At 43.6% G+C, this 27,166-nt stretch overlaps 1 protein-coding gene across 1 annotated transcript in view; it reads right to left on the bottom strand.

Moving 5' to 3' along the window:
* Positions 1-27,166, bottom strand: part of FRMD4A (FERM domain containing 4A) — a gene marked incomplete at its 5' end in the record, with an annotated part of 169,301 nt that overhangs the window by 117,168 nt on the left and 24,967 nt on the right. Inside the window, 3 exons of the mRNA XM_083366245.1 lie at positions 6,892-6,976; positions 14,687-14,779; positions 24,208-24,302. Coding sequence (XP_083222371.1) covers positions 6,892-6,976; positions 14,687-14,779; positions 24,208-24,302 — 273 coding nt within the window. The remainder of the gene's footprint in view (positions 1-6,891; positions 6,977-14,686; positions 14,780-24,207; positions 24,303-27,166) is intronic.

Below are 27,166 nucleotides of genomic sequence, written 5' to 3'. Positions count from 1 at the left end.
ATCTCCATGGCTTCCCACGAAGCCATCCTATTTCCTCCTTCAAAACTAGAAATACAATGCAGTCTAAGCTTTTTCATGGGCTTACTTCCAAAGGAGGTTCTTAGGAACTTCAACACTTAATACAGGTGGTCCTCTACTTACGACAACAATGGAGCCCCCAAATTTACATTGCTAAGTGAGACATTTGTTAAGTGAGTTTTACGACCTTTCTTACAGTATGAGGAAGGATGTGCCCTTGGCTTCCTCACCCCTCCCTATTTTTGGGAAGTAGTTTGATTGGGTCTTTACTTAGTATGTTCTTCACTTGAACATCCAACCATCTTGCTTTGCCTCTCATCTATCTATATTCTTTGAGGTGAGTGTGTGATAAGCCAAGCAAGAGAGATGGATTTCTTTCTGGATAATCAACATTCCTACTTGCATGCTTGAAAAAAACAACAACAAACCAGGATGAATCTCGGTGATACGTTGAGATAAACTGAAGGATAAGCTAAATCTTGTCCCATATTGTCCTACAATAAAGATGATTAGGGGACTGGAGCCTAAAACATATGGCAAATGATTGCAGGAACTGGGTATGTCTAGTCTAGGGAAAAGAAGGACAAGAGGTGACATGATAGCAGGGATCCAATATTTGAGGGGCTGACACAAAGAGGGGGTCCACCTGTTCTCCAAAGCACTTGACGGCAGGGCAAGACAAAAAAAACTAATCAAGGAGATGCAAACTAATCAAGGAGAGAAGCAACCTGGAACTAAGGAGAAATTTCCTGACAATGAGAACAATTAATCTGTGTAGGTGCTCCATCACTGGAGATTTTTAAGAAGAGATGGGACAGCCATTTGTCTGAAATGATATAAGTCCTCGTACCTGAGCAGTGGGTTGGACTAGAAGACCTTCCAAGTCCCTTCCAACTCTGTTATTTTGCATTTCTTTATTTTGTGGGTGGGGGACCCTGTGGTTTAGTAGATGGATGATTTAATGGTCAAAATTAACTCAAACCAAATAAGAGCAGAGTTCAGGTAAATGAATAGATATCTCCTTTAACCTCTATCTTTAAAATAGGGATGGCAACATGCTGGTTAAGGATGATCCACAAAACCAATGAAAGTGCCCCAACCATTGGTACCCAAAATCATTTTGTTATGAGATAAGTAAAATAAAATAAAAATAAAAACCACATGTTTGGTTGATGGTGCTCAAACATTTACTTCAAAGAGAAAAGGGATTTCAGCCATGTCATTTGCAAACCACTTTTCTTTCACCAATGTCCAGAATGGACATTTAAGCACTGAAATACCTGTCTGCATTTTGGGGCTTATGCTGAGTTATGACATTTAAAGAGCTTTATTAGCTTTGAACTGATCAAATTCCAAGTATATTACATTCCAACATAGATTCTATCTCCAGTCCTGGAAGCAAAATCCTCTCTGTAATATATGTCAGTGAATGGATGATAATAACAATAAGCCTTTATATCCTGGTTAAGAGAGAGTTCAAACCAACTCATGCTTTCTATTAATAATTCCCCAAAATGACCCTGTAAAGAGGGGTCAATTTAATCTCCCCTTCTTGCTAAGCATTGCATCCAAAAACAGCTTCCCTCCCTCAGGCGAGGCAGCGAGTCCACGAGAAGGATCAGATTTGAACCTGAGAATTTTTGCATTAACTCTCTAGGGAAAAACAACAACACCCCTCTCTTTTCGTTTTCATTTCTTTCTGCCTCAGAGCAGCAACAGAATTGTGAGCTGTGTCGCTTGAAGGCCTAAATTCAGGCTGATAAGGGGGAAAAAATAGCTCATGTTATTAATTAGCACGGGAGGCAGAACTAATGAAGGTAAAACAAGACCTTCCATTCAGCAGACATCTTGGGAGAGGGAAAACTGGACTTTTCCCACAGTATAGTCATGGCATGGAGTAAATTAACCCCCACTTCCACCTCCCGCAGACTTGCTTGGGGGGGGGGCAAAGGCTTCAAGTAGGGAATCCATTTCAGCTAAGCCCCCCCACCCCCACCCTCCACCTCCTGGTAGATGACAATGCTTCCTAAAACGTCTCTCTCTAGGCTGACCTCTTGCAATTGCAAGCAGATTCCCCTACTGTACACGTTCCGTAGAAATGTTCAGGAACAAAATATTTCGTTTAAAGAAAGACTGTTCTGCAGCAGGGAGAAATTGGGATGTTCAAAACTAGTCTAATGAAAAGAAGGATTAGGAGTGACACGATAACAATCTTTGAAGAATTTGAGGAATTGTCACAAAGAAACAGGGGTGGTGGTGGGTGTCTGCCTATTTTCCAAAGCAACCAGAAAGCAGGACAAGAAGCGACGGATGGAAACTAATCAAGGAGAGAAGCAACCTAGAACTAAGGAGAAATTTCCTGACAGTGAGAACAATTAAAACAGTGGAACAGCTTGTTTTTCATAAGTTGTGGGGGCTCCGTCACTGGAGGCTTTTAAGAAGAGACCGGACAGCCATTTATCTGACACGGTATAAGGTTTCCTGCCTGAGTAGGGGGTTGGACTAGACGACCTCCGAGGTCCCTTCCTGCTCTTATTATTTTGTTAAAACTGTTCTCTTGGACCAGACAGCTGGATTCACCTTGCAAGGAAAGAGTTTATATCAGGAGTCTTCAAACTTGGCCCTTTTATGACTTGTGGACTTCAACTCCCAGAATTCCTCTGCCAGGCATGCTGGCTTAGGAATTCTGGGAGTTGAAGTCCACAAGTCATAAAAGGGCCAAGTTTGAAGACCCCTGGTTTATATCATAAGTAAAAGATAAAAGGCTGCTGTGAGTTGACCTTGGGTTTCTGGTGATTTCATGGCTGTGTCAAATTTGATGTTTTGACAAGTATGTGTGAGTGGCTGGATGTTGCTTCTTCTTAGATGTTTTTCCCAATTCTCAACCTAGCTTACAAGTCCTGAGACTTCCGGGTAACTCAACTACAAACCAGATCCCACCCTGCTTATTAGCTTTGCCACCTAGATAAGGCTGGCCACTCGGCTGTAATAGCTCCATGGAACTTAATGGGGCATCCTTCCGAGAGAATTAATTTGTTAAAGGACTAACTGGGGGGGATCAATCACTATCTTCAAAGAGGATGTTTTATCTGTCTTCCAGGAATTCTAAGAGACCTTCCCTACATTTGCAATGCCTACTTCTTCTGATGGACATCTACACATAGTTTTCTTGGCAGCAAGGTGGAATTTATTTCTCACTGTCTTCTTCTGGATGTTTTTCAACTTCACCATGTAATTTAATATCCTGGGATAGCTTGCCTGCCTCTGTATATCTCATCCTCACTTTTAATTCTGGTTGTAATGATAGAGGCTAGAACTGATACGCCAAAATACAGTGGTGCCTTGGTACTCAACGTTAATTGGTTCCGGGAGGTGCAATGAGTACCTAGAATAGAATAGAATAGAATAGAATAGAATAGAATAGAATAGAATAGAATAGAATAGAATAGAATAGAATAGAGCTGGAAGGGACCTTGGAGGTCTTCTAGTCCAGCCCCCTCTTCAAGCAGGAGAACCTATACCATCTCAGACAGTTGAATGTCTACTCTTGTCTTAAAAATCTCCAGTGATGGAGCGGCCACGATTTCTGGAGGCAAGCTGTTCCACTGGTTGATTGTCCTCACTGTTAGCAATTCCAGGTTGCTTCTCTCCTTGACCAGTTTCCAACCGATGTTTCTCGTCCTTTCCTCTAGTGCTCTGGTGAACAACCTGGCCCCCTCTGTCTTGTGGCAGCCCCTCAGATACTGGAACACTGCTATCATGTCTCCCCTATTTCTTCTTTTTTTTAGACTAGCCAAACCCAAGTCCCACAGCTGTTCTTTGTATGTTTTAGTCTCCAGGCCTTTGATCATCTTAGTTGCTCTTCTCTGAATTTTTTCCAAACTCTCAGCATCTTTTTTGGTGATATGGTGACCAAAATTGGCTGCAGTATTCCAGGTGTGGTCTTACTAGAGTTTTATAAAGTGGTAATAACAAATGATGAGTATCAAACAAATTTTTCCCATAAGGAATAATGTAGTGAGTCACAAGGTAGCCGACACTGACAAGTTCTAGCTCATACATTGAGTACCAAACAAACGATGAGTACAGGGACAAAATGTTTGCATCTAAATGCACTGAGCACCAAATTCAATGAGTTTCAAAGCAGTTTGGCATCAAGATAATGTAGAAATGTAAACTTATCTTTTGTAAGTAGAAACATATGCTTATCTTTCGCTTATGAGTCTTTTAATGTGTCTCCTGAACTCCTCATCCAAATATACTGATCTGGAGGTAACGTTGAAATGAAAATTTTTAAAATACTTGTTTATCTGGAAGAAATTGTCTACTCTTCTTTTAGGAGTGGCCAAACAAACCAGGAAACTTCCATCTCTGGTCTGTAGTGGTTTGAACTGGGATTGCTGGTTTATGATTCTAAATTCTTCAGAGGCTACCAACTTCAGCATCCTTGATAGAAGATAATGCTAATTGAAACTTAAGACAGACTTTCAGCAGCAGGACTTGATTTTTGAATTAACTGCACTTATGCAGTTTCCTTGGCTAACCATTGACTTCTTCCAAAAAGCTCTACTACCCCAATTCAACAGCCCTACAAACCATCCTGGGTTCCAACAATGATTGATTGCAGTTGGCTCCTTAGTCATCACCAGCCAAGATCAGCTCTGTGCTGCCACCTGCTGAATTTCCCCAAATTTAGCTGCTCTTCATGGTTGGAGGAGACCAGCAGGAATCCATGGCTAGAGAGTTCACGTTCTACAATTCATAATTCTAATTAAATGCACCAGTGCCTTAGTGCTACTTACACAGGCAATTAAATTATCCTTTGTTGCAGCCGTGTCAAAACATGCTTCAGCCAGTTTGCTAGATTAAGCCAAGAGTACGCATTTCCTAATTTAACATAATGTTGGAAGGCTCTTGTATTAAGCCATTGCAAAGTCAAGTCGAAATCAAATCAATCAAGTCAGATCATTATGGCCATAAAACAGCAAGGCATCGGTCTTGACACAGCTTCTCTTTTCAAGGCTGGCATATTTTGTGGATCCAGTCATCTCACTAGTCAACAGAGAACTGGAATTTTAGACTTTAGGAAGTCTACCTTATTCCTGCTTGAAGTCCAGGAAGCTCTTGATCTGCCAATGGGTGACATCAGGGATCTTCAAACTTGGCCCTTTTATGACTCGTGGACTTCAACTCCCAGAATTCCTGAGCCAGCATGGCTCAGCTTGGAAACCTCTCCCTTTTCCCTTAGCACGGCTGGCTCAGGAATTCTGGGAACTGAAGTCCACGAGTCATAAAAGAGCCAAGGTTGCCTACCCCTGGTCCAGGTGGTCTATTAACCTAGTTGGATGATCCTATTGTGTTTCAGGTAGTCCTCGGATTATGGCCACAATTGAGCCCAACATTGCTGTTGCTAAGCGAGACAGCTGTTAAGTGAATTTTGCCCCACTTTACAACCTTTCTTGTCACAGTTGTCAAGTTAGTAACTCGGTTGTTAAGTGAATCTGGTCTCCCCATTGACTTTCCTTGTCAGAAGGTCGCAAAAGGGGATCGCGTGACCCCGGGACACGGCAAACCGTCATCAATATGAGTCAGTTGCTCAGTGTCTGAATTTTGATCACATGACCACAGGGATGCTGCAACAGTCGGAAGTGTGAAAAACGGCTATAAGTCACTTTTTTCAGCTGTTTTAATGTCAGTCACTAAAGGGAACTGTTGTAAGTTGAGGAGTACCTGAACTGTGAATTAAATAGTCCAATGTCACAACATGGTTGTGTTCACTTGACTCATTTGCTAAGTTGCCACAACAAACTAAGACCCCAAAATCTAACCAGGTTGGACACTAATCAAACTCAACATATCATGTAAATACCCTGGCTAGGTTTGTACAGGTAGTCCTCAACTTACGACCACAACCGACCCCCAAATTTATGTTGCTAAGTGAAACATTTGCTAAGTGAGTTTTGCCACAGTTTACGACGCTTCTTGGCACGGTTGTTAAGTGAATCACTGCTGTTGTAAATTTAGTGACACCGCTGTTAAGTGAATCTGACTTCCCCATTGACTTGGCTTGTCAGGTGGTCGCAAAAGGGGATCAGGTGACTTTGGGACACAGCAACCGCCCTTAGTACAGGCCAGTTGCCAAGCATCCACATTTTGATCACGTGACCTTGGGGATGCTGCAACGGTCATAAGTGTGAAAAACGGTCATGTCACTTTTTTCAGTGCCGTTGTAATTTTGAATGGTCACTAAATTAACTGTTGTAAGTTGAGGACTGCCTGTATTTGACTTGGGTACATGGGTTGTATGAACACAGCTAGGATCTAGTGCAGGGGTAGGTAACCTTGGCTCTTTTACGACTGGTGGACTTCAACTCCCAGAATTCCTGAGCCAGCCACGCTGAGGGAAAAGGGAGAGGTTTCCAAGCTGAGCTATGCTGGCTCAGGAATTCTGGGAGTCGAAGTCCACCAGTCATAAAAGAGCCAAGGTTGCCTACCTCTGGCCTAGGCCTAGGCCGCTTTATGACTTGTGGACTTCAACTCCCAGAATTCCTGAGCCAGCCACGCTGAGGGAAAAGGGAGAGGTTTCCAAGCTGAGCTATGCTGGCTCAGGAATTCTGGGAGTTGAAGTCCACGAGTCATAAAAGATCCAAGGTTGCCCACCCCAGGCCTAGTATGTAGCCAGAGATAAGATAATATAAAATAATCTTTATTGTCATTTTTTACTGTGGGCACAACGGCACACATCAAAAATGAAATTTAGTTGTCCGCTCTCAGTGAAACACATACATGACACACACCTAAAACATACTATATACATGTATGTTTGAACTCAACATTTGCAATAACACAAAAGAGGGAAAATCCAGGACTTGCCTTGTAAATACACGACTTGGCATTCAGGAAAAACAATTCGATGGTGGCGTTATCCTTCAGGTAAGATATACTTTCAATGTAAAACCTAGGAACGAAACAGACAAGTCACATCAACTCAGAAAGGAAAGCCTGGCGGTCCAATAAATAAAGAAGCCTTTATTCAATTTGTTTTTATCTTGTTGTGAAAAAATGCCCTCTGCCCAGAGCCTTCAAGGCTAAAGAAAAAGAGAAATCCTTTTCTTTCGGTGATTGTGTTATGGCTGTCGGAAAGATTTGTGGGTCCCTTAAGACATCATCACTCAGCATTGCCATACCGGGACCCATCCCGGCCAACAGCAAAGGCATTAAGGCTTGTTCTATTTCACAGACTGATTTATCGCTCCGTAAATATTTTAGGCTGGGGTTGTTTACTTTTTCCCAGTCATTGCCCTCCATGCTTGCACTGTTGGGCTGCATCAAAGCAAGGGAGAAATCCTAACCTGAGAACATCTGCTTTTCCAAGAGCTTTTTTGGGAAAGGACAAAGGATGTACAATGCCTGGATGTTGGCTTAAAATGGACATAATTTGAATTTTTTTTTAGTGGGGTGCTGAATTGAGAGAGGGCTGCGTGATGTAGAATGATGTAGGGTGTAGAGCAGGGGTCTTCAAACTTGGTCCTTTCATGACTTGTGGACTTCAACTCCCAGAATTCCTCAACCAGTGTGCCTGGCTGAGGAATTCTGGGAGTTGAAGTCCACAAGTCATGAAAGGGCCAAGTTTGAAGACCCCTGGTGTAGAGGAACTTAACATAGAGAGTGCAAACCCCACTCCCTTCTAGCACTGATGATATTCCCTAGTTGGGTCATGAAACGTCTGTGGGAAAACAACCAAGCTCAGAGAGCACCAAAGATCTTACAGTCCTCCTCCTCCTCCTCCTCCTCCTCCTCCTCCTCCTCCTCCTCCTCCTCCTCTTCCTCCCTTCTAGTACAGCTCATGTTACTTAGTTAGATAAAGAAACATCTGGAGGAAAACAACCAAGCTCAGAGAGCACCAAGGACTTCACAGTCCCCCCTCCTCCTCCCCCCTCCTCCATCACCTCCTCCTCTTCTCCATAAACCCCACTCCCCATTGATGATGGACCTACTTGTGTAACAAAATGTCTGCAAGGAAACCACCAAGGGACCACCAAGGACCGCACCATTCAACCCCGAACTACAATTATTCTCTTTGGTTGATACCCCAGATGAGTTACTGTGGGAGATATCCAGCCCTCCTTGAATTCCCTTGACTCTTATCTACCGCTAATTCACCCCGACTGTTAGCAGTCCAGACTCTTGTAGTAGAGTATTAGCATGAAATAAACCAGCATGCGTTTGAACCACTCTGACTCCTGTTTCTTACGCTTGACAGTTGCTTTCTCTGCCTGACCAACTCGTGAGCCTCCTGAGAATAACACGAGAGGGAATTCCCAATAAGGACGACGTGGAGAAGATGGTATTAATAGGCCAGTGTGATGACCAAAAAAAAAAGAAAAAAGGAAAAAAGTGATGAAGTACAGGTAGTCCTCAACTTACAACATTTCACTTACTGATTGTTCGAAGTTACAATGGCACTGAAAAAAGTGGCCCCCAAGCCAGAGCCGAGCAAGACACCTGCCTGCCCGGCGGCGCTCTTCCTCCTGTCCGAGGTTTTCATAGTTGTGAGCATTTCTGTTGAGGATTGGCAGCGGAGGTGGGGTGGGGTTTTTGGTTTTTATTGCCCCCCCCGTTCTGCTGGGTGGTTGCAGCAGGTTTTGGTCATTTCACCTGACCCTTGGACACTGTGACCGTCATAAATATGAATCAGTCGCCAAGCATCTGAATGTAAATCACAAGACCCTGGAGATGCTGGAACATTCCAGCTGATTGGCGCTTCTTCTGGGCTCAGCAGAAACGCCAGGATCAGCGCCGAGCTCCAGCTGGAGCCTGGCGCTGATCCTGGCGCTTCCGCTGAGCCCTGACAGCCCTGCAGCTCCAGCCGTCTCTCGCTCAGGCTTGTGCGGTGCTGCCAGTGGTTCAGCTCATTCCCCTCCCCCGCTACCATTTTTCTAGGATGGTCGTGTACCACCTGCCAGGTGCCAAAGTACCAGAGGTGGTACCCGTACCACTGGTTGAAAAGCCCTGCTCTAGGAGTTCTCAGTTAAACTACCAAGGATTCACATTTTGGAGAGTCATAGCAACACAGTGGCAAGCCAACATGGTTTTCCAGCACTGCAATCTTGCTTTGAGGGACCTTCAAAGCTCAGGAATCAAAGAGCGGTGGATCTTTTGGACTAAGAGTTTGGCTCGTTCCGTGCTCCTTCGGCATCTAGTCATGCCGGCCACATGACCACGGAGACATCCTCGGACAAGCGCTGGCTCTTCGGCTTTGAAACGGAGATGAGCACCGGCCCCTAGAGTCGGAAACGACTAGCACGCATGTGCGGGGGAACCTTTATCTTTTACCTTTTTACAAACCTTACAGGTAGCCCTCAACCTACGACCACAATGGAGCCCAAAATTTCTGTGGCTGAGCAAGACGGTTGTTAAATGGGTTTCGCCCCATTTTACAACCTTTCTTGCCACAGTTGTTAAGCGAATCGCTGCAATTGTTAAGTTACTAATAACACAGTTGTTAAAGTGACTCTGGCTTCTCCACTGTCTTTGCTTCTCAGTAGGACACAAAAAGGGATCATGTGACCCCAGGACACTGCAACCATCCTAAATACACGCCAGTTGCCAAGTGTATGAATTTTGATCACATGACCCTGGGGATGCTGCAACGGTCACAAGTGTGAAAAACGGTCATAACTCAATTTTTTCAGTGCTGCTGTAACTTCGGTCACTAAATGAATGTTTGTAAGTCAAGGACTACCTGTAGGAGCCTACAATATAGCAACCTAAAGCATTAAAAGCACACAAGTCTTCTCCAAGGTGTCTCTGAATACTGTCTGATTTTTCTTACTCCTGCAATCTTTAATCTACTTGCCGAACTTTCTCACAAAATCAGATTCACCTCTGTTATTTAGTTTGATTTAAACCTCGGGCTCTTCCTAAAAGCTTAGGAGAATGCTCATTACCTTAATGTGTGTTTGATCTTCTTAACAAACTGTGTCGGTCGTTAACCTTCCCCTTTTATTGATGAAGAACCCGATCGATAAGACCTCTACAGTACACGCTCTGTAACGTTCGGTTTACACTGCAGGACTTCAGTGGGAATTGCTAATTTATATAATAAACAGGACTGTCCAAAAATCTCCTTTTGCGCTTCATCACAAAGATGGAAATAAAGAGACCCGGCTTTTGAATATCCATCCTCAAACTGAAAGGTTCCTTAAGTACTCCTTGCAATGTTTATCTCACTGATACACTCGCAAAAGAATGAGGGCAAAAAAGGCATTCAAATGAAAAAGTTTTGGAATAGTCAAGTGGCCTTGATGACTCCCTGGATGGAAAAGAGAGATTTTAGTTAGGATATCTGAGGATTATGACGAACATGAGCCGAATATGGGAAAACAAGGACATCACAGCCTGGCAACCAAATGTAGTAGTAAATAATAATAATCATGAGAAAGAACTGGAGAAGATAACAAAATACAAAGACCTACAAATAGAAGTAGAAAGACTGTGGAAAGGCAAGCAAGGGTAGTACCAATAGTAATAGGCACCTTGGGTGCAATCCCAAAACAACTGGAGCACCACTTGAACACCATCATCGGCATTGACAAATTCGCCATCAGTCAATTGCAAAAGGCGGCCTTACTAGGAACTGCTTCCATCCTGCGATGATATCTGTAATACCATCAAACATCCACATCTGCCTATCCCAGGTCCTTGGTAAGGACTCAATAGGTAGACAAAAATGCCAAATCCAGTCTGAACATCTGGCTGACTGTGCGAATAATAATAATAATAATAATAATAATAATAATAATAATAATAATAATAATAATAATAATAATAATAAGTAGTAGTAGTAGTAGTAGTAGTTGGAAGGGACCTTGGAGGTCATCTAGTCCAACCCCCTGCTCAGGCAGGAAACCCTATACCATTTCAGACAAATGGGTGGCCAGTCTCTTCTTAAAAACTTCCAGTGTTGGAGCATTCACCGCTTCTGGAGGCAGGCTGTTCCACTGGTTAATTGTTCTAATTGTCAGGAAGTTTCTCCTTAGTTCTAGGCTGCTTCTCTCCTTGACTAGTTTCCATCCGTTGCTTCTTGTCCTGCCTTCAGGCGCTTTGGAGAATAGCTCGACTCCCTCTTCTCTGGAGCAGCCCCTGAGATATTGGAAGACTGCTATTGTGTCACCCCTCGCCCTTCTCTTCATTAAACTAGACATACCCAATTCCTGCAACCGTTCCTTATGTGTTTTAGCCTCCCTGATCATCTTTGTTGCGCTTCTCTGGATTCTTTCTAGAGTCTACTTTGTTCCCCGTGGCTACCTATGGTTGTGAGAATGGGACCTTAAAAAAGCAAGACAGGAAGGAAATCAACTCGTTTGAGCTGTGGTGCCAGAGAAGATTATTTCTTATTCCTTTTGACAACAAAGGTGACCAAGAAGCAAGAACTGGAGCACATAGCACCAGGCCTGTCACTGGAAGGCAAAGTCACAAAACTGCATCTCACTTATTTTGGCCATGTCATTTAGGGGAATTCCTTGGAGAAAGCAATTGTCTTTGCAAGGGTTAGCGGTAAAAGGAAACCAGGCCGCCAAAGAACACGGTGCCTGGACACCACCCAAGCTGACCCCAGCCAACTCAAAGAAGCGAGAGATCGGAAAACGTGGCCCATACACAAGGACAGAAAGAAAAAAACCCTTGCTTTGAGAAAGAGTCTTGATGCCAATTTCCTAAAAGGAATAATAATTACATGTAAGAGGGAATTTCCCCAAATTATGCAAGGCGGGGCTAACAATTGAGGACGTTCATGACCAGGAAGGCTGTATAGAGAGAAGCATAAACTAAAGATGGATATTCTTGTCTGGCTTGTGGATTTTCCAGCAGTATTAGCTAGTCTGAATGCAGAAGCCTGGATGAGGTGGGCAAGAACAGTGAGGAACAAACAACTATGTAAAAAGGTTCTTCCCTGCGTGAGAATATATATATGGATGTGAGTGAAAGAAAGAAGATGCTTCTGAGAAACACCAGAGGGCAGTATTGCACTTCTTAAAATTCTAAGACTTTTGAAAACCATCCCATTTCTAGAAATAACAGATCAGGAAGTTAACTGCAAAAAAAGGGAAAGAAAATGGTATAATAACACTCTCTCCTTTCCCCCACCTCTCTCATTAGCTTTGTTCAAAATGTTGGACGGAGTTAGAATGATGGAGATGTGCCGAGCAGAAGATTTCTACTATTTGGTTAAAAAAACAACCCCCAAATATCAGGTTTTCTCCAAGGTTAGGCAATCTGATACCCTCCAAATATTTTTTGGGACAAGGTTCCTCGCTGCTGCCATGTTGGATGTTAAGTCAAACTGAATCTGTTAGAAACATCTCTAAGTCTTACGGCACTTTTCATGCAAAATAGAGTGTCAGTTTGGTGTAATAATGAAGCTGCGCGTCTAGAAACCAGGAGACGGTGAGTTCTAGTTGCTTCCTTAGGAACAAAAGCTGGCTGGGCCAATCACTAGGAGACTAGAAGTTCTGGACCTGCTTTAGGTACACAAGCCAGCTGTGTGACGTTGGGCCAATCAGCAGGAGACGGTGAGTTCTAGTCCCTCCTTAGCCATGAAAGCTGGCTGGGTGAATTTGGCCAATCAGCAAGAGACAGTGAGTTCTAGTTCTGCCTTAGCCATGAAAACCAGTTGGCTGACTTTGGGCCAATCACCAGGAGACAGCGAGTTCTAGTCCTGCCTTAGCCATGAAAGCTGGCTGGGTGACTTTGGGCCAATCACCAGGAGATGGTGAGTTCTAGTTCTGCCTTAAGCATGAAAGCCAGCTGGGTGACTTTTGTCCAATCACCAGGAGACGGTGAGTTCTAGTTCCACCTTAACCATTAAAACCAACTGGCTGACTTTGGGCCAATCACCAGGAGACAGCGAGTTCTAGTCCCGCATCAGGCATGAAAACTGGCTGGGTGACTTTGGGCCTGTCCCTCTCTCTCAGCCCAACCCACCTTACAGGGTTGTTGTTGTTGTTGGGAAAAGAGAAGGAGGAATGAGTGTGTAGGATTGCCGCCTTGAATTACTTATAAAGTAATAAAGGAGGGATAAGAATCTAATAAATAAATAAAATAAAAGACCTTTCCCTCACCGGATGCCCTTTGGACAGCCAGGACCGTAAGTGACCACCGCACTAATCTTTGCCCAGTCCAGCTGATTCTTGTGACTATCAAACTGTTGTGCGTATCTTAACCCAATTTAAGGGAGACCAGGATAACTCATCTGATGAAGCATTCTCAATTTTGTGACCATAATATTATGACCGCATAAGCCACAAGCTCGGGGTGGCTCGAACTGTGCAGTGTCTGCAGCCAGATTGCTTCTGACACTCCAGTCGGTAAGGCCTAATGCAATCTGATCGATTTCCAAGCAGAGGCTCGGCTATCCGCCAAGCCCTAATGGTTGAAACTAACGTTTAGTCTCCTGCAAACAGATTCCTCCACTTGGAAGGAATACTTCGAATAAAAAGGTCTTCCTTCAAGGGTTTCATCATTTCGATTAGGGCGCCTCTACCTGGCCTCGTCTTGATGGTTGGTTCTTGGGGACCACGCAGGTCTTCTCCAAAATGTTCTGTCCCCATCCCGAACCTTCAGGTCTTACAAAGGTTCAGCTATCCCTACTGTAATTGAGTCCCCCCCTCCCTCCTTTCCTATCTCCTTCCTTTCCCATCTCCTTCCTTCCTTCCTTCCTTCCTTCCTTCCTTCCTTCCTTCCTTCCTTCCTCATCCCTCTCCCTCCCTCCCTTCCCATCTTTTCTTTCCTTCCTTCCTTCCCCATCTCCTTCCTTCCATACTTCCTTTCCTTCCTTCTTCCCCATCTCCTTCCTTCCTTCCTTCCTTCCTTCCTTCCTTCCTTCCTTCCCATCTTTTCTTTCCTTCCTTCCTTCCCCATCTCCTTCCTTCCATCCTTCCTTTCCTTCCTTCCTCCCCATCTCCTTCCTTCCTTCCTTTCCTTCCTTCCTTCCTTCCTTCCTTCCTTCCTTCCTTCCTTCCTTCCTTCCTTCCTTCCTTCCCCATCTCCTTCCCTCCCCATCTCCTTTCTTCCTTCCCCATCTCCTTCCTTCCTTCTCATCTCCTTTCTTCCCTCCCATCTCCTTCCTTCCTTCCTTCCTTCCTTCCTTCCTTCCTTCCTTCCTTCCTTCCTTCCTTCCTTCCTTCCTTCCTTCCTTCTCCATCTCCTACTATGTGGACACCTTGACACATTGTTGGTTCCTTTCCTTTTTGTGTGTTGTTTACAGTGCCTCAGAACTCATTTCTCTGGTTGTGACTGCTCTCACTTTTGCACCAGTGGTTAAACTAGGGCTTATCCATTTAATGAATAACTCTTTCCAAACCAGGGATCTGCTATGATGATGGCAAAAGTATCGTACGGTTGGGATAAAAAAAAATCACCTCCCTTTCTTTACAAAACAGATAAAAAGTGTGGCAGTCCAAATTCAAAGTTGTGGCTTTCATCTTGACTTTTTTTTTTGACCATCCCTGGGAACCCCCCCCCCTTTTGTGATGACTTTCTGAATCCTAGTTGGTAGTCAAAATCTGATGTTCAGTTAGGCCTCGGTGCAATAGATGAAGTAATAAAATCCACTAATAAGATAAATAGATTCCTTTGGAAAGATAAACTTGACAAAATCCATCCTCACCTGACGCAGAAGTATAAAACCACCAATCCAGACTTTTTGGGGAAATCATGTTCTAGCACTCGGCGATCCAACTGAAGCCAGTTCAAATGGCCCCTGGTTAAACAACAAAATGGAGACAAAGGTGATTAGAACATTAAGCCATTTTGTGTCGCTTTATGTTATTGCATTGCATTGACCAGAGTCATCTTGTAGGGAAGACGGGCAGCATAAAAATTTAACAAACGAGCGAATGAACAAATGAAATGAACAAAGAAACAAAAACAAATAAATAGTGCTACTTCTACTCTGCCACTCCTATACGAACTTAAGGGAGCATACCTGCTTCTCTCCTCCACCATTTTTTAAAAATCTTTGAGTTTGAAGATTAAAGCAAAGATTAAATTAAATTAAATTAAATTAAGTAAACCTTCTGAGGAAGATTAGATTGAGAGACAGTGACTTACCCAAAGGTCTCCTTGTATGAGGACTTGAATTGGGGTCTCCTTAAACCCAGTCAAACACCTCAATCATCACTGTTCACTGCCTCTCTAACAAAAACTTCATCCAGTTCAGCTTCCCTACCTTAAACTGGTCTTCCCAGTTGCAATGTATGGCTGTGAAAGTTGGACCATAAGAAAGGCTGAGCGCCAAAGAATTGAGGCCTTTGAACTATGGTGCTGGAGAAGACTCCTGCGAGTCCCTTGGACTGCAAGGCGATCAAACCGGTCAGTCCTAGAGGAGATCAACCCTGACTGCTCTTTAGGTCAGATCCTGAAGCTGAAACTCAAATACTTTGGCCACCTAATGAGAAGGAAGGACTCACTGGAGAAGAGCCTAATGCTGGGAAAGGTTGAGGGCAAGAGAAGAAGGGGACGAGAAGAGAATGAGGTGGCTGGGTGGAGTTACTGAAGCAGTAGCCGTGAGCTTAAATGGACTCCAGAAGATGGTAGAGGACAGGAAGGCCTGGAGGAACATTGTCCATGGGGTTGTGATGGGTCGGACACGACTTCGAAGCTAACAACAACAACAACCCTAAACATTTCCAGATAGGGTGGGACCTCAACTCCCATGCTCCTTTGACGCCCGGGTTTAAGAACCATGGGCGTCAAAGATCAACACATCTGGGCAAGGAAAATTGGTTTGCAAGGATCAAGCATAAGAAGTTCAATAAAAATGCAATCAGGGAATGCAGGATAGAACGGCATTTGAGGCAGAAATACGGTACGCAGCTGGGGATGGCTGTGGTAGAGTTTCAAGCCCTCAGTGTTCAACACAGAAAGTTCAACCTGTCAAGGTGAGAGAGCTGGAGATGGAGAACATGGAGAGAAGAGATAAGAGCCAGGGTCCTTCCTTCCTGTCCTGTCCACCCTTTGCGTGACTGGATAACTGAAAGTCTCTCAGTTCCCCCCCCCCATTAAACACTGTTAATGCCAGGAGTTTATACAAGGCTGGGAAGATTCCCCTGTAGGCTTAAAACAGGGCCAAACAATGTCTCAGACATTTTATTTGCCGCCCGGTCTGTCTAGAACAGCCTTGCAAATAAACTCTTGTCAAACTGGCTTTCGAGAGCTTTGGGAAAACACAGCTGCTCCTCTCTTGCACCATCGTCCACGCTCAGAACGAGCAGCAGTTACTACGGGCTGCGCTGGGCGATGCTATTTTGGGCCATTTTCTTTGATTGAGCTGGAAGTAGTCAAAAGAGTTGTTTGATTGTGTAGAGAGGGAGGGCTCTGAACTTCGGGGGTCTTGAGCCCCTTCTAATCCCACTGTCAAAGAAACCGGGTCTCGCCGCCCAAAATGCCCACTCTTGCTGAAAAGGACAGTTAAAGCGTTTGCAGATGTTGGGTGTTTTACCATTTATGATAATTTTTACAACGTAAAAAAAAATGGCAGCAATAACCCTGACAATTATCCTGTCAATGTAAAATACCGAGTGGGGGGATAACTGCAGCTGAAATAAGATCACTAAAGAGGGAGCATCTTCTTGTAAGCTCAAACCAAAAAATATGAAGAAATAATGACACACACACAGAGAGAGACATAGACAGACAGACAGACAGACAGACACACACACAGAGAGAGAAAGAGAGAGAGAGAGAGAGAGAGAGAGAGAGAGAGAGAGAGAGAGAGAGAGAGAGAGAGAGAATAACAGAATTGGAAGGGACCTTTGAGGTTGGTGGAGCAGTGGGCTAATGCCTCCTTAAGTAACACCAGCTGCCTGCAATTAGTGCAGGTTCGAGTCCCACCAGGCTCAAGGTTGACTCAGCCTTCCATCCTTCCGAGGTAGGTAAAATGAGGACCCAGATTGTTGGGGGCAATAAACTGGCTTTGTAATAATGCCGCTGGGGGGGTGGGTCTGAAAGCCCTAATAAGCAGGCATATACATAGAATGAAGGCTATTGCTAAGCACATTGATTTGTGCTTCTTAGATTGTAAGCCGCCCTGAGTCTTCGGAGAAGGGCGGGATATAAATGGGATTAAAAAAAACAAACCTGCCCAAGCAGGAGAAATTGGTTGTTCGATCTCTTAAAAACCTCCAGTGTTGGTACATTCAGAATTTCTGGGGGAAAGTTGTTCCACTGATTTAATTGATCTAATAGCAAGCAGGGACGCGGTGGCTCAGTGGGTTAGGACACTGAGCTTGTCGATCAGAAGGTCGGCAGTTTGGTGGGTCGAATCCCGAGTGCCGCGTAGCAGAGTGAGCGCCTGTTACTCGTCCCAGCTTCTGCCAACCTAGCGGTTCGAAAGCACGTAAAAATGCAAGTAGAAAAATAGGGACCACTCCGGTGGGAAGGTAACAGCGCTACGTGCGCCTTTGGAGTCTAGTCATGCCGGCCACATGACCACGGAGACGTCCTCGGACAAGCGCTGGCTCTTCGGCTTTGAAACGGAGATGAGCACCGGCCCCTAGAGTCGGAAACAACTAGCACGCATGTGCGGGGGAACCTTTACCTTTTTAATAGCAAGCAAGATTATTTGATTTTGGCTCCCAAGCTTCATCTCTCAGAGGCTGCTTCAACTTGAACTATGGAAAAATCTCCGGCGAGATACTTTCTTTATTTCTCCACTGTCTGTTAGGTTTTCCTCCGCCCCCAATAATTCCATTTAGATTATTTCTGTGTTGAACCGACATCGTGACGTTACTGTTGGAAAGCGCTGTCTTTTAAGAAGTAGAATAGTGACTCTGACAGGGAAGAACCCTTGGCCTATGACTGAAGATGCCCATGGGTTACAAGATTAGGGATCTATCCATCCCAGTAAGGTGTCTAAAGTTTCATGGGCCCCTGTAGCTAAAGTCCCTTTAAAGAAATGAAACCAATATTTTTTTCTTGCAATGTTTGTGTCCAAAATCTTTGTCTTGGACTAACATCAGAATAAGCATCGTGCTGGCTGGAGTCAGAAACTAGAAGAATTCAGATTAAATATATGTATAGATTGCCCTTTGCTCTTGGGCGAGACAGACCATTAGAAAAGCATCACTATAGAGATGTACCACGTGATATTCCTAGATGGTCCTTCCTCTTGGCATCTTCTCCATCTTATCATAGAGTCTAGGGAACCCCATGCCACTCGAAGCGTCAGGAAGATGAGCAGATCTAGTTGACCTTAACACAGAGGACACTCTTGACACAAGTGCAGAGACACTAAGGTAGTCCTCGACTTATGACCACAATTGAGCCCAAATTTTCTGTTGCTAAGCAAGACATTTGTTAAGTGAGTTTTGCCCCATTTCCCAACCTTTCTCGCCACAGTTGTTAAGCGAATCGCTGCAATTGTTAAATTGGTAACAGGGTTTTTAAGTGACTCTGGCTTCTCCATTGACTTTGCTTGTCAGAAGGTCACAAAAGAGGATCACTTGACTTCGGGACACGGCAGCCATTGTAAATATGAGTCAGTTGCCAAGCATCTGTATTCTGATCACATGACCATGGGGATGCTGCAACAGTGTGAAAGTGGTCATAAATCACTTTTTCCAGTGATGTTGTAATTTCGAACGGCCCTTAAATGAATTCCTGTAAATCCAGGACTACCTATATTGTCTGTGAATACTTACTCCATTATTATTAACACTAATACTACTAATACTACTACTACTACTAGAGTTGGAAGGGACCTTGGAGGTCTTCTAGTCCAACCCCCTGCTCAGGCAGGAAACCCTATACCATTTCAGACAAATGGCTGTCCAGTCTCTTCTTAAAAACTTCCAGTGTTGGAGCATTCACAGCTTCTGGAGGCAGGTTGTTCCACTGATTAATTGTTTTATACATGTTGCTATCTGATCCTTATGGACATCTATAATTTTTAATAGCCTGATGTAACTGTTTAAGAAAAAAATATCTGAGATGTGTTTGCTCATTCGCAAAACCTCCATATTTCAAAAGGCAACTCCTCCTAAGCATGCTTTCACCGAGCCATATAATCATCTAAAGCTGAGATCTTGCAGAAGATCAAGAAGATATAAATATTTATGGAGCTAAATACATGAACGTGGCAAAGGCGCGCAAGGCTGACAGAATAATTCTTGAAGAATTAACTTGATTTCTTTGGTGCTCAAATTTAGCAGGCTGGATTTAACACCACTGTGTAGGTTTCTCTGCTCATCTCCCTACCAATAGCACAAAGCTCTGTGTTGTTATATGTCAAAAAGCTTTCAAAAGTGTGTGACAATTTAATTTGGGTCACTAGTCTAGACCAGAGGTCTTCAAACTTGGCAACTTTAAGACTTGTGGACTTCGACTCCCAGAATTCCTCAGCCTGGTTTGAAGACCCCTGATCTACAGTAGATGAAGGGATGGTTCTCCATTACCAAAATTAAGTCTGTTCCTATGATTTTGCTAGTCTGATCTCCTGTGCTAGGAAAGTGGATGAATGAAAATCCTTCATACAAGTCATTTTTAACTAAATTACCCTTGCAAAACTTTCCTCCTGAGCTGAAGAATCACCTTTATGTGATTTAGAATTGCAGAAAGCAGCAAGTTTTTCATTTCCTTTCAACATAGGCTAAACCAACAATTCCGATGCTGGTAGCCTCTTGATGTTGGAGAATTAATAGCCAGCTACAGGATACCAAACTAAAAAAGGCAGGTAGTCATAAATCAGGAGCACCTGTTTTGGATGAAGGCATTTTACGAAAAGGCATCCATTTTCATGACGATCTTGAGCTAGATGAAAATGGATGACTTTTCATAAAATTTGTTTGTTGGAAAGATGGACTATGAATCAAGTTGAGGAAAGTCAATTGGAACCAAATTAATAGATGTGGGTTTAGACGTTTTGAAATCAACCTTCATGTTTTAACATGGGTAAGTAAATTTAGTCTCTTTCAAGTCACAATTGACTCCTAGGGATTTCATGAATGTAGTTTCCTTGGCAACAGTACAGAAGTGGTCTCACACTGTCTTCCTTTGACTTATTTTTATGATTTTTCCAGAGTTATAAGCCCTATAATTTCTGTCCAGGTACTATCCTGGTTAGTTTCTGAGCCAAGCAAGGTCAGCCAGATGGGGTTGACTTTCTGAACCCAGAGGATTTAAGGAAACAGTATTTTTCTTGTTTTAAAAAATTCTCTGATATACCTGGAATCCACCAAGATTACTATCGCTTTTCTAATTGCTTGCACAACAGAGAGAACAGGGGTGCTTCTGCTCCTTTAATACCTTCCGTCTCTTATGCCTATTGAAAATTTTAGCAACTACAATCAGTGTAGTTCAACCTAGAGAGAAGGGCTATTCCTGCAGAAAGTTTCCCAAATGGGTACAGAATCCTGTTTATAATAGCCCTCAGTGGAAATGATCAGGACTCAAAATATTAGTGGAGATGTTTTCACATCAGGACTCAAAACAAGGACCATGTAACATCAGAGTACTTCACCCTCCCAGGATGTTCTAACACAGGGGTCTTCAAACCTGGCCCTTTTATGACTTGTGGACTTTAACTCCCAGAATTCCTCAGCCAGGCATGCTGGCTGAGGAATTCTGGGAGTTGAAGTCCATCAAGTCATAAAAGGGCCAGGTTTTGAAAACCCCTGCTCTAACATTAAGACTGTGTAAGGAGCTGCTGAACCACCACGCAGTTTCAGAAGGTCTCAACCAACCCAGCAGGTTTTTAAGACCTCACGGTGGTTAATGGATAATTAAGAAGATACAATTTGTCTTGGGTGTCTCCTCTCTCTCTCTCTCTCTCTCTCTCTCTCTCTCTCTCTCTCTCTCTCTCTCTCTCTCTCTCTCTCCCCCTCCTTGCTGAGATGCTCCATGCAACTCAAGAACGGAGCTGCATCTCACAAAACCTGCTGCCTTTTAATAAAAGGTGTGAATCAGAAAAGGTGCGGTCGGACTCTTTTGTTCATTTTTGGCTACCACAGACCAGCAAAACTCACTTCTCAGAAAGCAAGTGCCGTAGCTGCTGAGGCTTAGAAGTCATTGTTTCTTGAAGATTTGGGAGAGGTTAACTGCTATTTACTGCAACGCCATGTTTTAACTTCACAAAAGCCATGACCAGCTAATCTCCAGTATTTAAGTAGAATGAATGAATAAATGAAGAAAGGAATGAGTCTGCCTGTCTGTCTCTCTATAATCCATCCATCCATCCATCCCTATCTTTACCTTATCATTCATCTAGCTGTCTGGCTATCTGGCTGTCTGTCTCTATCATCCATCCATCCTTATCTGTACCTTATCATCCATCCATTTATCTGTCTGTCTGACTGTCTGTCTGTCTATCATCTCTCTCTCTGTGTGTGTCTGTCTGTCTCTCTCTCTATAATTCATTTGCCCCTCACTCCACCTTCCTATCTTTACCTTATCATCTATCAATCTATCTATCTGTCTGTCTGTCTCTGTCTCTCTCTATCATCCATCCATCCTTATCTGTACTTTATCATCCATCCATCTATCTGTCTGTCTGACTGTCTATCATCTCTCTCTCTGTGTCTCTCTTTTTGTCTTTCTATCATTCAATTACCCCTCCCTTCACCTTCCCATCTTTTACCTATCTATCTATCTATCTATCTATCTATCTATCTATCTATCTATCTATCTATCTATCTATCCATCTCTCCCTCAATCTCTCATCTCTCTCTCTCTCCCAATCCATCTGCATGTCTTTCTGCTTCCCAGCCCAAAGACATTGCTAAAGCTTCCCCAGGCAGACTGTTTCTGCAAAAGAAATTAAAACATTCCAAATAATCCATCTATAGACTTTTTTCTAAAAAAAAGCATAATAAACAAACAAGATCAACTGCCCTTGAAAGTAGATCAGATTTGCAGTCTTCTCTAAGCGCAAAGACTATTTTTCTAGCTTTCTAAAGCAGCATTTTAATGCTGTGTTTATTGATCAGCAATAAACCAGCTTATGGAAGTTGTGGATGTTGCTGCTAAATAATCCTCTAATATATTTAGGAATGTGTTCTCTGTCAAGGAACAATAAGATTCCATCAGCCTGGTTGCATCCCCTGCAGAGGATATAAATTTTCTTTTAATTGGCCTGGCTGCTCTCTCCTTGAAGAACAAGTTCTTCAAATCTGCTACAGGTCACTGGATCGCTCTCAAGACAGCTGAATGCAAAAATGGCCCCCAAGAAAATCTCTGATCATTGTCCTAAGTGACAGGGGAGACCTAATTGATGAATGGACTCCACAGCTTAATAGATTATTCCCAGGAATCCCAATTTTTCCGCTAGCAGGTGTGCATGGATGCAAGCAAACATGTGCCCACATGCAGACAAATATTCAGTGGAGGGAGTCCCGGATGCTTTATGAGCGTGGTGGCTTTCTTGCAGATGTTTCATTACCCAACTGATGATGTTACCCAGTTTGGGTAATGAAACGTCTGCAAGAAAACCACCAAGCTCAGAGAGCAACAAGGACCCCTTCATGTCAATCCTGAACTACAAATATTATCTAATTATTCTATTGTTTTCTATCAAGCCAGTTATTTCTGAATGCCAAGGCCTCCGGTTTTATCCTTGAGCGTCAACATCTGCTGCATAAGACTTGGACCTTGGGAATCAGCAAGATTTTGCCACGGACAAAACCAGTTAAGGGTTTTGAGGATGCTAAATACATATTGATTATTTTCTAGCATCTGTCGGCTGTTTTTGTTCTATTTGCTGCCTGATAAATGAGAGAGAGAGAGAGAAAGAGAGAGAGAGAGAGAGAGAGACAGAGACAGAGACACAGAGAGAGAGAGAAAGAAAGAGAGAAAGAGAAAGGAGAGAGAGAGAGAGAGAGAGAGAGAGAGAATTATCTTTAAAAATGGTGGAGCCATTTAATGTAATTTTTCATATTCCCCATTTAGCTATAGGCTGCAGTGAAGTACATACACACCTGGGAATTCAATACATTTAGTCAAGCTACGGTCTTTGTGGTTAGAAGAATAATTTAAAATGGAGAAGATCCCACCTCCACCCGCGTACCATGTTGGTTTTTAAGTTAGTTAATTTTGGTTTATTTAATATAATTTATTTATTCCACTTCAGTAGTGTTTTAATGTTTGTACCTCTCTTTCTATGATATTTCTAAGCCACCCAGAATTTCTTGTTAGTGAGACGCTGGCATATAAATTTAATAAGTAACAAATGAAATGAAATAAAATATAGATTTGTTTAAAGATGGACATGATTTTGCTCCACAGGGCACCCAAAGACGTTTTTTCAAAAAGCAACTGGACTTCCTTGGTTGTTTTTTTTCCCCTTTGAAAACGTTTCGCTTCTCACCCAAGGAGCTTCTTCAGTTCTGGCTGAAGGAGGAAAGGAAGGTTTTATACTCCTTGCAGACAGCTGATCGTTAACACTCTGAAGATCAATGACTTTTGGAAAAGCATCTTTGGGGTTAGAGTTATTGTTAGTCTTGGTCACCTAGACCAGGGGTAGGCAACCTTGGCTCTTTTATGACTCGTGGACTTCAACTCCCAGAATTCCTGAGCCAGCCATGCTGGCTCAGGAATTCTGGGAGTTGAAGTCCACGAGTCATAAAAGAGCCAAGGTTGCCTACCCCTGACCTAGACAGATTGAAATAAATCAGGAGAGTTGCAGGTATCAGCAATAGTAAATCTCCTTTGAATCAAAGTTGATTCCCTGATGGTTGAAGAATGCAATCCTACGGCACTGCAATTGCCTTCTGGGGGCTCTCTAGTCTAACTATAGTCCTGGTATTCCTTTCTGTTTCGATTCTAGATCCTAATGGTGACCTTGCTTAGTTTCAAAACTTGGAGAAGTCAACTTGATGTTCTCACTCCGATCAACATTAATATATTGGTGAAGCCAGCTCATCTTCTCCAAACAGGCCATTCTGATCTTGATGTGGACAGTTCAGATGACCCCAAGGTGCTTTTCCAAAAGGCAACTGGAATTTCTTGGAACTGAAGAAGCTTCTTGGATGAGAAGTGAAACATTTTCCAAGGGAAAAAAAAACCCAAACAAACAAGAAAGTCCAGTTGCCTTTTTGGAAAAAGCATCTTTGGGACAACCATGACCTGGATGGCTGAGAATCTCCCCAGATGTTCCTCCATGGGGCAACGGTTGGCTCTTGATCCTCGGACACTTACGTCTCATCGGTGAAGGCAATTCCGAAGTATTCCTTTTCTTTCAGGTTGAAATGGGATGCTACCAGATCTAGCAGCTCCTTGGATAAAAGCTTGGGCTGAAAGAGAGAGACAACAAAGAGCACGCTCAGACAGATAGCAGCATGGTGGGGAAGGGCGAGGAGGAGGAGGTTCAAACAAGGGATGGGCGACTGGTATCCTCAACAGGACATGCGCACAGTGATAGCGACATTGGCCGGAGCTGATGAGACAAGACTGGTTGAGCCAGACCCCCAGGTACATTCAGTACACAGTGCTGAGCCATGCACCACCTCACAATGCCTGGTGGTTTCCAAGTCCTTCAAGAAGCCATCAAGAATGACACTTGCTTTCTAAGCCTGTGCACGTGCACAAACATGCACATGTGATATGGAGTGTAAAGGCACAACCGAGAGCCAGCTGATCTTCTCCCGCAGAAATTAGTAACCTTCTCCAGGAACAAACATCCACCGATATTAGTAAGTGGAGAACCTGTAGGCCAGGGGTAGGCAACCTTGGCTCTTTTATGACTCGTGGACTTCAACTCCCAGAATTCCTGAGCCAGCATGTCTCAGCTTGGAAACCTCTCCCTTTCCCCTCAGCATGGCTGGCTCAGGAATTCTGGGAGTTGAAGTCCAGGAGTCATAAAAGAGCCAAGATTGCCTACCCCTGCCTTAGGTTAAGTAGGGCATTACCAAACCATGCCACCTGTCCAAAGTTGTAATCTTTCCTCCCCTCCCCCCTGAATAGCTTTTACTCTGTCTGCGTAGTCATTTATATCAGATTGGATTGATTGAGTCGGGGGGTCTTCAAACTTGGCAACTTTAAGACTTGAGGAATTCTGGGAGTTGAAGTCCACAAGTCTTAAAGTTGCCAAGTCGGAAGACACTCCTGGACTAAGTAGAAGTCAACAGCATGTATTGGGATGCCAAATGATCCTGGGAAAATACAGTTAGTCCTCGACTTACAGTGACCGTTCAAAATTACAACAGCCCCGAAAAAGGGACTTATTTTTCACACTTACAATCGTTACAGCCTCCCCAGGGTCACGTGGTCAAAATTGAGATGCTTGGCCACTGATTCATATTTATGATGGTTGCAATGTCCTGGGGGGGGGGCATGCAAACGCCTTTTGTGACCTTCTAACAAGCAAAATCAATGGGGAAGCCAGATTCACTTAACAAGCGTGTTACTGATTTAAGAACGGCAGAGATTCACTTAGCTGCTGTGGCAGGAATGGTGGTAAAATGGGGCAAAACTCACTTAACAAGGGTCTCATCTAGCAACAGAAATGTTGGGCTCAACTGTGGTCGTAAGTCGAGGACTACCTGTATGCGGCGTAACACTAGTTTAGGGACTAACTCAGTTTTTGGACTATGAGTTTAAGAGGTGGATCAAACACCTCTGGAAGACATTATCTCAATTCAGACCATCTTCCTTGCCATCATTCCACCTTGGTTCCTCAAAGAGAAGTCTGAAGTGGGTTGGCTTGAGTTGGTTGGCCTCTAAAATTAGGAGGAGAGACAGTTTTAAATCAGGGTTTTGCTTCAGAGAGGGTCTGCGATGGAAGCTTTGTCCAACTAGGAGTTTCTTTGAAGCCTCACGTGGCCTCCACGAGTAGGCAGCAAACAATCCGTTTGGGTTGTTTGCTGTTCCCTTGGAGAAACCGAACTATTCCAGGGAACGCAGACAAACCAAGCATTTCCAGGGAAAGTTGCTGGAGAGAAAAAGGACTACTGAGGCAAAATATTTGGAAGACAGCCTTCACTTGCTAGGGCGATTTTCTCGAATACTTGAACAAGTTTGTGTCAACGGGTTTGTATTAGATGGAGGCACTGAATAGATAAATAAATAATGCATTCGCCCGAATGCATCCTTCAACAGATCTGATGAGCTACAATTCCCACACAAGGTGGGAAGTTAGAGAAACTAGAGATACAAAAGTCCACTTTGTAGACTGTCTTCACTGACATTTTACTTACAAGAAGTGGAATGGGTCCTTGGAAATATAACAGTCTGGTTTTCTTAGAGATAGAGAACCCACCACTGTCATCGCCATGACCTTGACTAGTCTAGCTTACCACAGGAATACACAACTGATCTTCTCTAGCTAAGACAGCTTCCATGAGCTAGTACACCTAGATGACAATGGCAAGGGATTGTGGGAATTGCAGTCCAAAACTACTCAGCTTGCTTACCGTAGCTCCCCAATGCATAAGTAAACTGCAATACAAAAATGTGTATAGTTACTAAGAGCAGATCTGCAACCAGCCAAGCCCTAGAACATCTCCAATGAGTCAGACGGTTCTCGTTGAACCAAGCAGGACAAATTTCAAAAACATCTTGAGCATCCTCCCCATTTCTAAAGGAAATTATCTTTCAACAGTTACTGCGTGGCATTAGTTAGGAAGAAGAAAAATGGGGTTAGCCCAAGGGGTAAGTTATTTGAAGGACTTCCTGATTTGTAACTCAACGTCCTCCGTTGCAGTCTCGTATGTACTTACCACGGATCAGTCTCATTAAACTAGAGGGACAAACTTTTAACTAAACACACCAAGGAATCCGGGTTAGTTTCAAGCCACCAGCTGTAATCATTGTGCAAAAATAAAGTCTCTCATGGCTGGCTCAGGAATTCTGGGAGTTGAAGTCCAGGAGTCATAAAAGAGCCAAGATTGCCTACCCCTGGCCTAGGCCTAGGCTGCTTTATGACTCCTGGACTTCAACTCCCAGAATTCCTGAGCCAGCCATGCTGAGGGAAAAGGGAGAGGTTTCCATGATTAGCCATGCTGGCTCAGGAATTCTGGGAGTTGAAGTCCAGGAGTCATAAAAGAGCCAAGGTTGCCTACCCCTGGCCTAGGCCTAGGCTGCTTTATGACTCCTGGACTTCAACTCCCAGAATTCCTGAGCCAGCCATGCTGAGGGAAAAGGGAGAGGTTTCCATGCT

This window comes from Vipera ursinii, assembly GCF_947247035.1.
Source record: "Vipera ursinii genome assembly, chromosome: 6".
Taxonomy (NCBI): Eukaryota; Metazoa; Chordata; class Lepidosauria; order Squamata; family Viperidae; genus Vipera; species Vipera ursinii.
The sequence above is the reverse complement of the archived record's forward strand: the minus strand, read 5'-3'. Positions and strand labels throughout refer to the sequence as shown.